The sequence below is a fragment of the Bemisia tabaci genome, chromosome 1 (assembly GCF_918797505.1).
Source record: "Bemisia tabaci chromosome 1, PGI_BMITA_v3".
In the NCBI taxonomy this organism is placed as follows: domain Eukaryota; kingdom Metazoa; phylum Arthropoda; class Insecta; order Hemiptera; family Aleyrodidae; genus Bemisia; species Bemisia tabaci.
The window spans coordinates 18,102,452-18,117,632 of NC_092793.1; the positions used below are offsets into that span (position 1 = coordinate 18,102,452).

Genomic DNA, 15,181 nt, shown 5'->3' on the forward strand with positions numbered 1-15,181 from the left:
GTGCGCTCCAGCTAGAATTGTATTTACAAATGGGTGGTTTTTCTACGAGGATTAAAAACAAACAAGTGGCACGGAATATAACAAAAGAATATGAACTATGCAAAACGATAATCCGGGTATCGGAACTTGGCTGATTTGAAAACGCCTTCAAATGCGGCGTGATACCTTTCGCATTCCGGAGAGTTCAAATAGTTGTATCATTGCGCCTTAGAAATGCGACGGAAGATTGCAATTGAAATAGCCTTCATGCACGCTGGCCTTTTCGATTCCCGTTAACATTTTTGCAGTCATGAATGCGCTGAAGTGCGCTTCAGCTAGAATTGTATTTATAGCAAATGGGTGGTTTTTATAGGAGGATTATAATTAAACAAGTGGTTAGAAATGGAAACATAATAATATGAACTATGCAAAACGATTATTCCTATAACGGAACTTGGCTGTTTTGAAAACGCCTTCAAACGCGGCGTGATACCTCTCGCATTCCGGAGAGTTCAAGTAGTTGTATCATTGCGCCGTAAGAATGTGACGGAAGATTTAAATGGAGATAGCCTTCATGCACGCTGGCCTTTTCGATTCCCGTTAACATTTTTGCAGTCATGAATGCGCTGAAGTGCGCTTCAGCTAGAATTGTATTTAGCAAATGGGTGGTTTTTATAGGAGGATTAAAAATAAACAAGTGGCACGGAATATAACAAAAGAACATGAACTATGCAAAACGATAATCCGGGTATCGGAACTTGGCTGTTTTGAAAACGCCTTCAAATGCAGCGTGATACCTCACGCATTCCGGAGAGTTCAAATAGTTGTATCATTGCGCCGTAAGAATGTGACGGAAGATTTAAATGGAAATATCCTTCATGCAGGCTCGCCACATCCCATCTCGGGCCCTGGTACCAGTTTTAAGGTCCGTGCCCCAAGCACGGAGGGGGGGGGGGTGTCCGAGGGGCATCCCCCGAGAAATTTTAGAATTTATACGACTAATTGGACGCATTTTGAAGCTTCCATAAAGAATTTTTCCATCAATTTCTGCGAAATAATTATGGTTTTTTTTATACTTTCAGCACAAAATACTTACGAATTGTTGCATTCAAAACATCTGGAAAATTTTTATTTTTCTTTGGGGGGGGGGGGCATATGATACTATTTTCAGTTCTATGAGGGCCAGGCCCCCCTGGACTCCCCCTTCGTTTCTCTATGGCAAGGGAGTTGAGCCATGAGCCATTGAAGTCGAGGATGCCCAGACTGGAGACCCTTAGCATCTGACGACGCAAGAAAATGAAACGCAGTTACTAAAAATATCCCTCTGTACTGAAAATCTTGAATATAGATAGAAATTTTCCAAGAAGTATACTTCTTTGAAAATTTAAGAAGAATTCTACAGCGCCCCAGCGTGTTTCTGAAAATCTATTCACCTTTTGCGAAATTTTTAGGGTAAATTTTTCATTTTTTCTTACGAAACAAGGGTTGCATGTGAATTCGTAGTGGTTTTTAACGGGTAACACGGGCCCCCTCCGGGACCCGCGCCCCGGTACCAGGGACCCAGTATCCCCCCCCTTGTGGTGGGCCTGATAAGAAAAGCCTTCATTGTGAAAAGATACTTCCTAGCGCGGCCTCAGAGAACGAATAGTTGCATTGTTTCATTGGTAGCATTGAGTGTTAAATTCGGACTTTGAAAAAAAGTAAACAAAATTAATAACGTGTGTGAGTTGGGTGTGTAACCCTTCACGTTCTTTTCGAAGTAAAATTTCATGTGAAATTCACGTTGAAAAAAAATGTAGGGAAAAAATTTGGCACCAAAATTTTGTTAAATTCTAAAAATCACTCACTTACATGGATTTTTAACAGCCAATGCAACTGGGGAGAATGAATGTCAAGTTAGAGGTTAGTAAGAACGATTGAGATAAATCCAACTCTGGTCTGTTTTTCCTGGATCCATTTTGTTCAATAAAAATTTTTTTTGCCAGGACTAATTTTGACGTTCTACATATTTCTTTTCATTGAAACAAATGCACTTTTGGATACCTTTCACAACATTATTTCTGTTGGAACCAAATTTCTCTGAAAAATTCTAAGTTTAAATTGTGTTGACATCGAGTAAAATAGGATTCTCAAACATTTTAGCATGGTTACAGGGATTTGATGACAGTGGTGACAATTATTTGCATTTCTTTCTTTGACTCTCAACTCAGAGGATCCCAAGGATTGATTTTCATTTAAAGATTGAATTCAAATTATTAATTTTTATGATTCAGTTAGAAAAATTCCCATGTGCTGGTTAGTGAAGTATAAAAACATCTGTACATGGATCTTGGGAATATTAAAACAACACTTAGAGTGAAAAAGTTTAAAAAAAGAAGAAAAAAATTAGCTGCAAAGATTTCCCAATATATATAGTTCAATTGCTTAAGACTTGGATGAGCCAATAAAAAATCAGCAAACTTTTCCTTACTTCTTATTCATTACAAAAGTGAACTTACAGAAATACGTTATCTTGTTTGAAATCTTTCCAGTACCTTTTAATTTTATCAAAGAAGAACAAACCGATGCTATTGCTTAAAATTTTCTCCACACAGCAAAGAAAAATAGGGAAAGTTTTCAAGAGATGACATTGAGTATTTTTCCATTTAAAAAATGAAGTAAGTATGATAGGCAGTCTGCGGCATCAGGAACTGAGATAGGCCTTCCTGTAGTTTCACCATCGATTATTGTTTTCTTTCACTTGCTACTTAGCCTTTTCACTTTAAGGTGTATGATGAGACAGTTACTTAATTTTTTGTTTTCATTTCAGTCTTCAATTCATTCCACCTAGGAGTGCTACGTGACAGATTAGTAATTGTAAGGTTTAAACAGAGGCTTATAATGGACAGAGAAAAAATTACAAGTAAAATAACTATAATAATTAGTTTATTTCCATGGTAGAAAAAGGAGACTGCAATGCTTGCATGAACTATAGACGATGGTTTGTTAGTTGTTAACAATATATTAAAAATATATATATAAAATTCAAATTATTAAAAATGCTAACACCGATATAACATATAACTCTGACATTTTCAATAACGTATAAATCTATAATTAGTCAACACAAACCTGTGTAAAATCTATAATCCTGACTGTATGGTTCACTGAGGTTTACTGTTTACTGTAGCTCAACGACTGGCACCGCTGCTTCAGCCTTGCCCCTTGAAAAATGTAGTTTGAACGCCTGATTTGGATTTGGATTTCTGCATCTTTCAAGGCAACGGACACAGAGTGCAGTTTTTGTCTTGTTTAAATCATCGTTATCGTTTAAGAGGTCAGTTGACTGAAAATAAATTCATTCTCGTCAAAATACATTGCCTCTTCTACCTGACAAACCCTCCACCAAAGTGTAATTACTTTTTATTTTTAATGTTTACTTTACTATCCAGTATTTAGTATTTAGTAACAAATTATAGATAACCAGTACAGAATATAGAATACGACTGTAAGATAGCGATATCAACGTGACGTGCACTTATCCATTATTTCTATGTTCCAAAACTTTTGAAAATACACGCACAGAGTCAGACAGAAAAATATGAAAACACATGCAAATAATCCAAAAGAAATTTCAATTCAAATCACTCCTGAGTAGACATCGATTCCTTTTTCTTGTAGCAAACAGAGTAAGTTTTAGATAAATACACAAAAATTACGGATAGATAAATGATAAACATGACTACATATAATTTTTTTTTTTTTTCAATTTTTTAAGGGACTTTTTTCTTCTCAGACTAACTAAACTAGAGGTAAAAAAGCAAAATGAAATGGATGACAAGTTGGCACACAGTCACGTTGAAAGCCAGTAAAATGGGTACCGGTGATGCATAAATATATCAGTGTTACATACATAAACATTTATCATACATATGTAGACAAATATATTTCAGCAGAATATACAAACTTCATCTGTAATGGGCAGAGACAGAGGAGAAAAAGAGAGAGAAAAGAGAAATTATAGACATACATAATATAGATATAAAACATATGATAATACATCAAATGAAACATGAAGCTCCATTTTGAACTTTTCAAAATCCGTCATCATTTGATTATGCGGAGGTGGACACCTACATTTTTCTTTGTGAGTTTCCTTTTTCAGAGAAAACGAGTCAGCCTGGAGCTACTGTGTTCTGGATTATTTAAAAAAATCCTCATACATTGTGTAAGAAAATAAAAAGCAATGTAACAGCAGATGAAATTCTAAAATAGAGTATGTAACAGTCGGCAATGAAAAAGTAAAATGGTGCTGCTGATATCAGCCTTCCTCTCTTTGACTGAATTGCAAGACAAGGATGAAATGATACAAAAATTGAAGAGATGCTGATGTTAGTTTAAGAATTTCTCAATTTAGTGATATCCAGGCCAAAATTTACTCCAAAGGTTGCTCACGATCAGGTGGATCGGATTTTTATGATCAAATGGGAGGAATTTTGAAAAATACTTTTGAGAACGGATAATACAGTGAATAAACAGACAAAAATTTTACAGGTTCAGGACTGAACTTAAAATGGTTCAGCGAAATGAAATAGCAAGAAGAAGTGTGCAAGACATGTTAATAGAATCTGTCCTTGTACATTCATGCTCCTCCGGGCAAAAACAAAATCATGAAAGTCTGAACAGAGAGTGAAAATGGGTGGACTCTGGTGTTGCTCTTTCCGGCTAAATCAACTAAAAGTGTTTGCACGAGAGACAGTTTTTGTCACATGAATAACAAACCTAAGTTTCAAATAAAACCTGTTTAAAAAATATTTACAAAACGCAAGAATAGCTTTGCAGAGCAGATCAGCTGTCTATCTTGTCAGGGTGATTCACACCATAAAGAATTCATTTACTATGAATGAAATTTGACTTCAGATGAACTGAAACTAATCCTGATTGCACAGTTATTTCTGGCGCGGTTCAAATTAAAAGTCTGCCAAAGGAATGCAGAGGCAGGATTGCAAATGAAAGTGATTGTAGAGAAAGTTTTCATTGTTTTTTCTTTCTACCAAAATATATCATTTCAATTTACAGTTGATACTTATTGTGCCTAACTAAAGCAGAAAATGAGGAAAGAAATTGGCTAAAAATGATGCATTAGAGACTGACCAAAATATTTTCTCATTTTATGACAGTCATACTTCTAATTCTTACATTGCAGACTGCATTGGCAGGTCGATCATGGAAACCAAACTAGAAAGATTAACTTCTCCCGATAATTAGCAACAAATGAATTAGGAGTAAAAATTTAAATTTAGACAGAACTTAGTATTGATAAAATAGTTTAGTGCGGATTCAATCTTTCGTATATTTTGACTGTACAATTGTTTTTGAACCTTTCCCTGGACTTAAGAAAAATTAATTTTACAGTTTTACACACTTAAGACATTGAAATGGAATTTAAGATGAAAAGTAAAGCCAAGAAATCAGTATACACACAGGAATAGATATAACATAAAGAAAGCGAAGTGAAAAATAGACAAACAAGGTGTCCAGTGGAAGGTTCAAAAATGTTTCACATCAGTCCCTTGACTGTTATCAATACGTAAGCGAATCTGAGAAATTATGCATGTGAATCAAATATTAATTGTCAGACTGTGTCGTGAGTGAGCAAGAATGATCTGAGAAAGTTTATCGAAACTGAAAATCCATGATCAGGAGACAAACATAAGACTTCAATGTTCATACAAATTTGACAGAAAATTGGATGTTTCCACCAAACAGCCGATGAAAACAGGGAACCAGCAACCTATTGACTGAGAAATGTCCAGTTTTCGTTATCGTTTTGCATTAACTTGTCAAACTGAGGGGATAGACATGTTTTTCAGAATAAAGGTTATTGTGACAGAGCCTTCCGTCTGTTGATGCTTCCTGCATGCAATTTCTTCTTTTCACTATCAGGCTCAACCCAGCACAACTTAGGTTAAGTATAGACAACTAGACCACGTGCTGTAATTTTTGGAGCAAAACAATCAAATCCACTATGGATTTCCAAACTTGCAGTTCAACATCACAGAAACATTATGAAATATTGAACTTCAGAAGGGAAAGCCAAGTGCTTGAAAGAATTGCATCATTACAGATAGAACTTATTATATAAACTTGAGAAGGGAATTGATAAATAGAAGCAGTTTTTTTTTATTTTTCATTTTTTTTATTTTTATTTTTATTTTTAGTCTTTTTTACAGTATGCAATTTTCTACGTTAACTTGTAAGTACCAAGATGGGCAAGATTTCATTTAAAAAAAACTCAGTTGATGTTTGATAAAATGGGTGCTGATTATCTTAAAAGCAGTGCAAAATGAATCAAACTTAGGATGAGAAACTTACGTATAAAATTCCAAAGTTTGTGGTGAACAAACTGATTTATTTAAAACATCATACTTTTGGGCATTGATCATGCATTTGAAAAGGCTGTATTTGCAATCGTAAGACTTTATTTTCCCTATGAAACTGGAATCAATCGGGCTGTGATTGAAGTATATACACGTACGATTTTCGAGTTACAATAATAAAGATAGTATAACGTTTTAATACTCCCTGAGAGACACTTGTACGTTGCACAACTTCAATAAAACAAACTTATTCAAAAGGAGACAAAAATATTTAGGAAAGTAAAAGCACATATTTCATGAGATTTACCGTACAAATGAATCTTAAATGTAGATTACTTTAAAATAAGCTCACATTCTCAAAAAAAAGTAATGGACCCATCGTAACTGATGGTAGGTCTCGCATGGGTTAGAGTGGAAGGGATTTGGGACATATAACAAGTTTCCTCTCAGCAACGATATTGCTAAGTTTTGAAATGTTAAATGTTGGGAAACGCACTAAGCATTCAAATGACCTGATCCAGATTGGTACTAGGTCTTTGTTTCAATATTTTGTCATGGTGCTATTGATTTCGACTTCATGAAACTTTGAGATATTCCACTAAAAAGTGAGTGTTATGCAAAGAGAGGAATTGCTGATGCTGAAGAGGATGAACTAGCAAGTGTAATTTTCAATTGAAACTATTTAACTACTAACAATGGTTAAAAATTTTATAGAGAAGAGAGGGGAATGGGGAAAGTCAAAGGAAAGAAAAATTGTGGAGAACGTAACAAGAAAATATGAACCCGTAAGTATTGTTACAAAAAAGTAATGGCAGACTTGAAAGCAACCAAACTACCTGTGTAAAGAAAAAATGAATAAATATGAATAAATAAATAAAAAAACAAATTGTGATAATGTAACAATAAAGAGTGCATCAGTATCTTCCAGCTTGGCAAAAAAATACCTTCGATAAGCTATGTCTCGTAATAGCAAAATCTTTGCTTTCAAGTTTTCTCAGCTTTCAGGTTCTGAGGTAATGGAAGAGGTCTTATCTGCTATGAGGACTGATCAAAAAAAATTCACATTCTAGATCTACAATCACTGCTTTGGGATGCACATCCATTGACTAACTCAAAACTCAAACAAAGTTTTAAACTTCAAATATTTAAAAATTCCGCCTGAGTGGTGAAAGGAGCTGAGACTACTAAATGTTGAGCTTGACAGCTACCTCTCGGTAGCATGAACACATTACGGACAGGTTTGGGGTAGAAAAAGCCTGACAAGCTCAATAACTAGCAATCTCTACTATTCTTTCTATATTGCTGAATCAAACATCGAAAACTAGGAAGGAATCGCAGCTCAGCAGTACTTTTAATATTAAGAATTCATAGAGCACTGGAGCTGTGGCAAAATGTGAAGTTCTACCAGAGCTAGTTACAAAGTACTTGCAGAAGCAGTTCCATTCATTGGCAGAATCAACTGATTACCAGTTCTGCTTCTACAAATAATTTTTGTGAGAAACATTCCAGTCTCTAATGCTGTATGAATTCTTAAATGGCTTTGGGGAGGTTTGCATGTGTGTAAAATTAGCCGCAAATTAACAGATTTCAAAAAGATGTCAAAAACTAATATTCTCAACAAGTTTCTCACACTAAAATGAGACCTTTAGTCACAAATAGTAAAATCAGCGAGGAGATTTGTAAATAGATAAGCCTCCTAAAACAGAGAGTAACGCTAGAATAATTCTTCGATTAACGTTTAGAATGAGACTTTGAAGAGGTTCAAGACGAATTTAAAATGATCGAAGCTGTCCTCACAGCAGAAGGAGAGTGAGAAAAACTGTGGTTACGTAACTAAATAACAAAAAAGTTAAAACCTAATAAAACTGTAAAAATAGTTAACAAAATCTAGTCTATGGAGCAATAACTAATGTACAGAAATTCATGTCAATACTAATATAAATGCGCTATATAGGCAACGGTTGCAAGGCCTGAAGCTGTCGAAAAAGAGAAGAAAAATTATTGGAATTACGAAACATTTTTCACAAGGCACCAAAATGGAGAAAAATAAATTGGGAGGGCTGCAAAGATACTGACCACAATATAAACTGTAACAAAAACACTGAGTTGAAAATGTATATGAAGCTACTGCTGGGGCTATCATGAAAAATGGCAAACAAAGGATATCACCAGATTTTAAGATAGCTGCACAGAGTTGAGGTTACAAAACTAATCAAGGCTTATTATAATGCACTGAATATGGTACTATTGTAGGCAAAAGAAGGTTATCAGTTGCAAATGAACAGAAATATAAAAAAAAGGTACTAAGAGAGAGGAAAAGGGACCACCACTTGCTTGACAAAAAAGTCATGTAGGAAACAGAGTTACGCCAGAGGGGAAGTATGACCATAGACCAAAAGAGTGAGATTGATTATTGAAACATCGGCTTTGACTGGATCTTCTTCCGTGTATTTAGGATGCAATATTGGGATAAAGAAGGTTCTTCAAATAACTTTTGATCTCGCTTGATTCTCTCAGAGATGGATCTGTTAATTGTATTTAAAAAAAGAAAAAATTAAAATAAAACCGCAAACTACCTGTGACGCGGTGTAAATTTTTTAAAAGCAGAAATTGATTTTGGACAGATATTTGGGAGCACCAACTAGCTTTACCAAGATTAGAAATGGTGTACCTAAATGCAATTTTGGGGTTATGAACTGTTGATTTGTTTGATACTACACAATTCCCAGAGAGGCATTAAGGCTAAAAGCTAGCGCACCTTAATTGAGATAGGGGATAATCTAAACGAAGGTTGATCAAAAAGGAAATTGGTTATACAAAAAAGAGGGAAGGAAAAGGCTGAAAAGTCTCTCAAGTAAGGAAGATAAATAGTATTCGGAAGAATGTGGCATTTAAAAGACCATGAAATTTACCAAAGCTTTTTCTGAAAAACAAATACTCCTTTGAAGAATAGTGCCAACACTTGTTAGGAGGTCAAGAGAAACCTTCCGCTCCACTATTTCTGGTAAAATTATCTATTGCTAAAACAGCAGACCGGGAGGTATTTCAAGGACTTGTTCGTTTAATTTTCATCAAACTTGTTCTGGCCTCAACTGATGTCATTAGTTGAAAAATTGTAGCGTCGCATTTTTTGCAAATACCCATTGCACATTCATGAGACTCAGATTTTTAAGCATGAAGGGCAACAATGACCAAAAAGATCGTGGAGTAACTTGAAATCTCCAAAAGATAATGCATAAAACCCTCGACAGAGATAAAGCTAGCTTTCAAATGGATTCTATCAAAAATCTTCCTTACTTTTGAGACAGCTAACATAATTTCAGTCTTCAGTACCTCCTTTTGATTTAAAATGAAGTTAATAAGGCTATTTTACTTTCGATGGCTTCTGTATTGACTCTCCAATTTCCATGTAGCGTAAAATGCTACACGCCATAGTAAATAATTTAAAATTTTAAAAAATTAAATAAATAAATAAAAAAAGAGGAAAACAAATTTTCTAACTTTTAAAAATAATTTGTCATCATTTAAATAAAAATCTTCTAACAAAGATTATTAAATTACTTAACAACATTATCAAAAATAAACGTGTTTCCACTTTTAAAATCCCCTCGTTTTTCTCTTGTATTTTTTTCAAATATATATCAATCATATATATATATTTTCATTTCATAAATTTTTTTACTTTTTTTTTTATTTTTTCCATTTTTTAAAAACAATTATTTACCCTAAGTCACAAATTGGGGTGCCGCAAGTAGAAGGGCGAAAGTGTTCGTTTCTGAGTGATAAAACCTAACAACAAAAATTAGAAAATGCTACACTTTCACCTGCCTACCGGTGGGTGAGCCCCTTTGTACTATAATAGAGTCACATAGTTTTCCGCCCCAGATGAGAGTTGGTGTTGATCGCCGATGCATCTTTGGTGTGGCGGTCTCGTAGTTGGTGCGGCGGTGTGGCAATTTGGTGGTGTTTACTAAGGTAGCTGGCGTTACTGAGAAGCTTCCGGTGGCCCTCGATGACGTGGCATGCGCCCCACTGGACCCCCAGGCCCTGGCTGGACCATTGAACGGATTTTCCTTTGAGCAGACTAAAAAAAATAAACAAAAAAATACGCCTTTGAAATATTTGGCACATACAAACAAAACAACATACAACGCAAGGAAAGATGGAGTCAAAACAGAAAATCTGTTCTTGAAACAGTTCTGAAACCATAAACTGAACCACAATGAAAACTCAGAGCACATGAAGAATGAAAAAAAATTGACAGTCAAAATAATTAAATACTCAAGATTTGTTATTATTTGTTGAGGAGAAAACCTTTGACAAAAGATGAATTTAGGAGGTCTCTATCTCCGTCCACAGAGCTGTGTGCACAGGACACCATCTAACTGACGGTTGGTTTTCAGCATGGCAAGTGATAAAAAATTTTGAATGTATTATTCAGATTTGAAAATTTCAGAAAAATGAAAAATAAATGACAGGTATTAGGATGAGAGAATAGGACTAAAACTTGTTTGTAATGGATTGCTAGACCATGAAATGAATCTTGAAGTTCCGAGTTGAGTTTTCTTCTTTATATGATTCAAACATCTCGACTCATTTGCAATTGGAAGCGACTTAACATATTCTGCTGGCTGTATTTTGTGGCAGCCAACTTCTGCGTCTAAACTACAGACTTATGGAACTCAATATGTATTACATTTTATAAAGCTTCAATGAACTCAAAAAGTCAGGATTAAAATTTTAAATGGTAGCTAACCCATCCTGCATATAATGCTTTTAATGAAGAACAGAAAAAAATGAAAATATTCGAAATTTTTCAAGTCTTCCTGTTGATAAATTTAAAAAAAAAAAAACTGTGCAAAGCCCCATCTGGGCCTTTATTTGTCAAAACTAAGTGATAGAACAGGTTAATTAATACCTTCACCACATACAATTCACTAGAAATTGGGGGGGGGGGGGGGAAGAGAAACGGAACGACTTCCAAATGAATCAATTTGATGAATTTCAAGAAAAAACGAGCTTAGTTTATGAAAATTTGATAAAATTGTAGCTACAGCTTCAAGCTAAAGTAAACTTAAAAGATTTGCTCTAACAAAAAGAAATTAAGTATACCTGAACTGAGAAGAAGGGACCAATAATATGGACGGTGGTGTCTTCTTCGTGGGAAGAGCCTTGCTCAGGAAGCTTAATAATAGATCCAGTCAAACGCTGTAGTTCTCTAACATTTTGACCACCTTTGCCTATGATTCGGCCAACCTGACTGCTCGGCACAAGGATTTCCACGGTGAGTCTTACTTCGTCTGTTCCCATCACAAAACCTTCTTCTCGCATCTTTTCAAATATCAGGTACTGAGCCTAAAAATAAGAAAACTTCGTTAGTACAGTGATAAAAAGGAACAACAAGATAGAAAAAATGACACTTGCTCATCAGCAGCAAACTGCTCCTTCAAACTTGAAGGCGTTTATAGAGAAAGGAAATGGAAAAATAATTGAGTAAGCCTAAATGCCCATGATAGGTGGGCACTAGGTAAGCTACGAGTGAAGCAATAATTTTCAAGAATACTCATGAAAATACTATTCAGAGGAGCGTTTGGCATGATGAAAGGAGATTTTTCAATTTTAATGTAGCAGATTCATGTTCAAATTACAGACCGGTAAATGTTCAACACACCATAGCCAGGTTAATTTGATCATGTGTTTAAGATTTCTTTTCTTCCTGAAGCTTCTTAAATGCGGCTTCAGAATCGGGCATAAATTTTATAAAATAGAAGATGGATGTAAAAGCAAATAAAATAAATAAATAAATAAATAAAATATATTTTTAAAAGAAAACTTTTTCTATCATTCTTGACAATATTTCTGGTTTTTTGATTTCCTTCAGATCTTAGACAATCTTGTAAGTTTATCTATTTTTGATGGCTTTTTGAATTTTCTGTAACACATGGCCTGCCACAGTGCTTTGGGACTGTGCCATCCTACAAAAGAGTTATTAACTAGCATAGTTCGCGGATAAATTTTAAACTTTAGCTTCGCTGCAATTCTTGCCCTTTCTGAGTAATGCATTGGCTCAGTAACTACTTATTTCCTGTGAGACTATGGAAATGCATAAAAACACCTTCAGAAATTTGAATGCAGCAAACTGACAAATTCTCCACGAAAAAGGGCTGTCGGCCATTTGATAGCAAGGCTAGTCCACTTACAAGCGCCGCCTTGCCAGGCTGATACAAAGAAATTGGCTGAGCGAGCTCTAGTGATATTTACAGGTCGTTTGGTGCCAGCAGAGCACATTAAAGCCGGTGGAATTGACCGGCGTAGCAGGCAACGTTTTATTACTTCAATCATTACAGGGTGTCTACAAGATTTTCAGAATGAAATTCCCTGACAATTCCAGGTTTTCCATGACAAAAAATGACAAAATTCCCTGACTTTTTGGGTTTAGCCATACGATGAGCTGGTTAAAAAATATTAAAAAAAAAACTATCCTTAGGAATGACCCCGTAAAGTCATATTCTGAATTACCATGGCGTTTGAAGGAGTTGAGTAATACTTTTGAAAGGAACGAGATCCTAAATACTCAAAATAAAGCTAATTCCAAAATGGTATACTCAGAGCAAAATTCAACTCCAAAATTTAATTTTTAAGCTCTACTACGCTCTCTTTGTGACATATCGCCCCGTATACTTTGGAAAATTCAAACTATAGTTTACCCTGGAGGTTTCATAAATATTGGCATATTACTTAGTGCCCTGAAAATACAAGTCTCTTTTTCTCAAAATATAAAACAAGGGTTGTAAATGTGCCTAACTCAGGCAGATTTTGCTATAATCAAGAGGAAATACGAGTCTCTTCTCGATTTTAGGTAAATTTGCTTGATTCGGGAATTTTTTTTTTTTTTTTTTTAAAAAAAAAAAAGTCAATTAATTCAATAGATTCCATTCCTTATATGAACCTATTGTTGGTATTGAATTTGTCTTAGACTCAACAACCAATAGTATTCTACAGGGTGGATGCACCAGTTGTGAACATGTTTATTTAAGAACCAGAAAAATTTCATGCAAAATGCAGTTGACATTAATTAAATATTTCTTTACTCAGTTAAAGAAAAACTAAAATTCCAGCACTTTCATTAAATTTCCTAACTTACTGAAAAAATTGATTAACCGTCATGAGCGGAACTAGGAATTTTTTGTGGGGGGGGGGGGGCACAGAAGGATATATGGCTTGGGCTAAGGGGGGTCTGGAGGGACTCCCCCACCTGCAGAGGGGGGTCCAGGGGGTCTCCCCCGGAAAATTTTTGAAAATTAGAACGTCTTGGGAGCAATTTAAAGCCATTCTCAATGAAAAATTAAATGGAATTAAATATTAAAGATGACAGAAATTTTGCTGACTTGTTTTAAATCTTACTGAGGGTTTTAATTGAATATATTTTAATTTAACTCTCGTGAAAACAATTATTGCGCTAAAATGCGCGAAAAACTACAACCGGATACAGTCAAACTGCATTCCATGTTCCTTACTCGGAGGAAGCTGCTCTCTTTGCAAGTAATTTTCATTTTTCTGACATCTTTGATCGATTACATTGGGATTAAACCCATATTTATTACATTCCATATGCCTTTTACCTCAAAGTTAATTATTAGCTTGGGTCCTTGACATTTTTGGAAGGGGCCGATCAGCATTGTGGGGGGGAGGGGGGCCCTATTTCCGCCCATGTTAACCATCTGCTCAAAACTGGGGCACTCACCTTAGAAAATCTAAATAAAAATGCAAAGTCACTCAAAACACACATTAGCGAACCTAGCGGCCATGTTGCAAACTGGTTGAACAAAGCAGTTTACATTATCAGCCACGCGAGCGCGCTACTCGGCCAATTCGGCTATGACGAGCAAAAATAGCCGCGGAATGTTCGAATTGCGAAAATTCCCTGACTTTCACCAGTTTTCAATCGAATTCCCTGACTTTTCCCGGTTTTCCAGACAGTGATCAAATTCCCTGATTTTTCCCGGTTTTCCAGACCTGCAGACACCCTGTCATTACTGGATCTGCCTCGGCCTACTAAAGAAATTACAACATATAGACTATCTTTTCTTACCTTCCATTGGGATTCTGGTGAGCCAACAATTGTGACTTTTCGTTCACTAGATAAAGGATCTGCTTTTTCTTCTAGAGGAGCAATTTTGACACTGGCACCACTGAATCGAATCATGTTACGGATGTGAGAGCCTTTGGTCCCGATAATAGCGCCAACTGCATTGTTGGGAATATATAAGTAAGTCGTTTCCTGTAAATCACAGTCAAAACCCTATATCACAATTAGAAACATCTTCTTAAGGTTGAAACATTTTGTAATATAATCAAAGTTATACATCAGTAAGGGTTATATTCACTAATCACATCCTTCTTTTCGTAAAGAAGAAAGAAAGAAAGATATAGAACTATTCTGAAAACATTTAGCCCTTATTAAATTTGAAATAGGTAACATCTATTATGTATACTATATTCTTGGCCTTCCGTCCAAATTATTAAAGAATTAAAAGCATTGAAAAACATTCTTGAATTTTTTACACCCTCTGTCTATGTAACTTGCTTGACTACACATCCTGCCATATACATACGTCTTGCTTATCACTTTGTGCATCATTGCTTTGTTACAGTAAGTAATTACCACATGTAAAGGAGAGAACTATCTAAGTCAATGTATAATTTAAATCTGGTGCAACAAATTTGAATGTTTATGATTTTACCATACGATTAGCTACAATATGCAGCCCTGATGATTTGAGGGTCGAAAGGTTGGAGTTCTTTAATAGGGGGCAATGGCAGTTCTGTATTGCAGAGCGCCA

At 35.2% G+C, this 15,181-nt stretch overlaps 1 protein-coding gene across 3 annotated transcripts in view; it reads right to left on the bottom strand.

Annotated features, from left to right (window-relative positions):
- Positions 1-2,887: 2,887 nt before the first annotated feature.
- LOC109034007 (insulin-like growth factor 2 mRNA-binding protein 1) overlaps positions 2,888-15,181 on the bottom strand; it is a 93,164-nt gene continuing 80,870 nt past the window's right edge. For 2 of the 3 annotated variants that reach the window (XM_019046904.2, XM_019046905.2), the window contains exons 9-11: positions 14,431-14,619; positions 11,451-11,693; positions 2,888-10,422 (exon numbers count right to left, since the gene is read on the bottom strand). In XM_019046904.2, coding sequence (XP_018902449.1) covers positions 10,324-10,422; positions 11,451-11,693; positions 14,431-14,619 — 531 coding nt within the window. In that variant the 3' untranslated portion in view covers positions 2,888-10,323. Of the gene's footprint in view, positions 10,423-11,450; positions 11,694-14,430; positions 14,641-15,181 lie in introns of all 3 variants that reach the window. The other variant, XM_019046903.2, reaches the window with a different exon arrangement.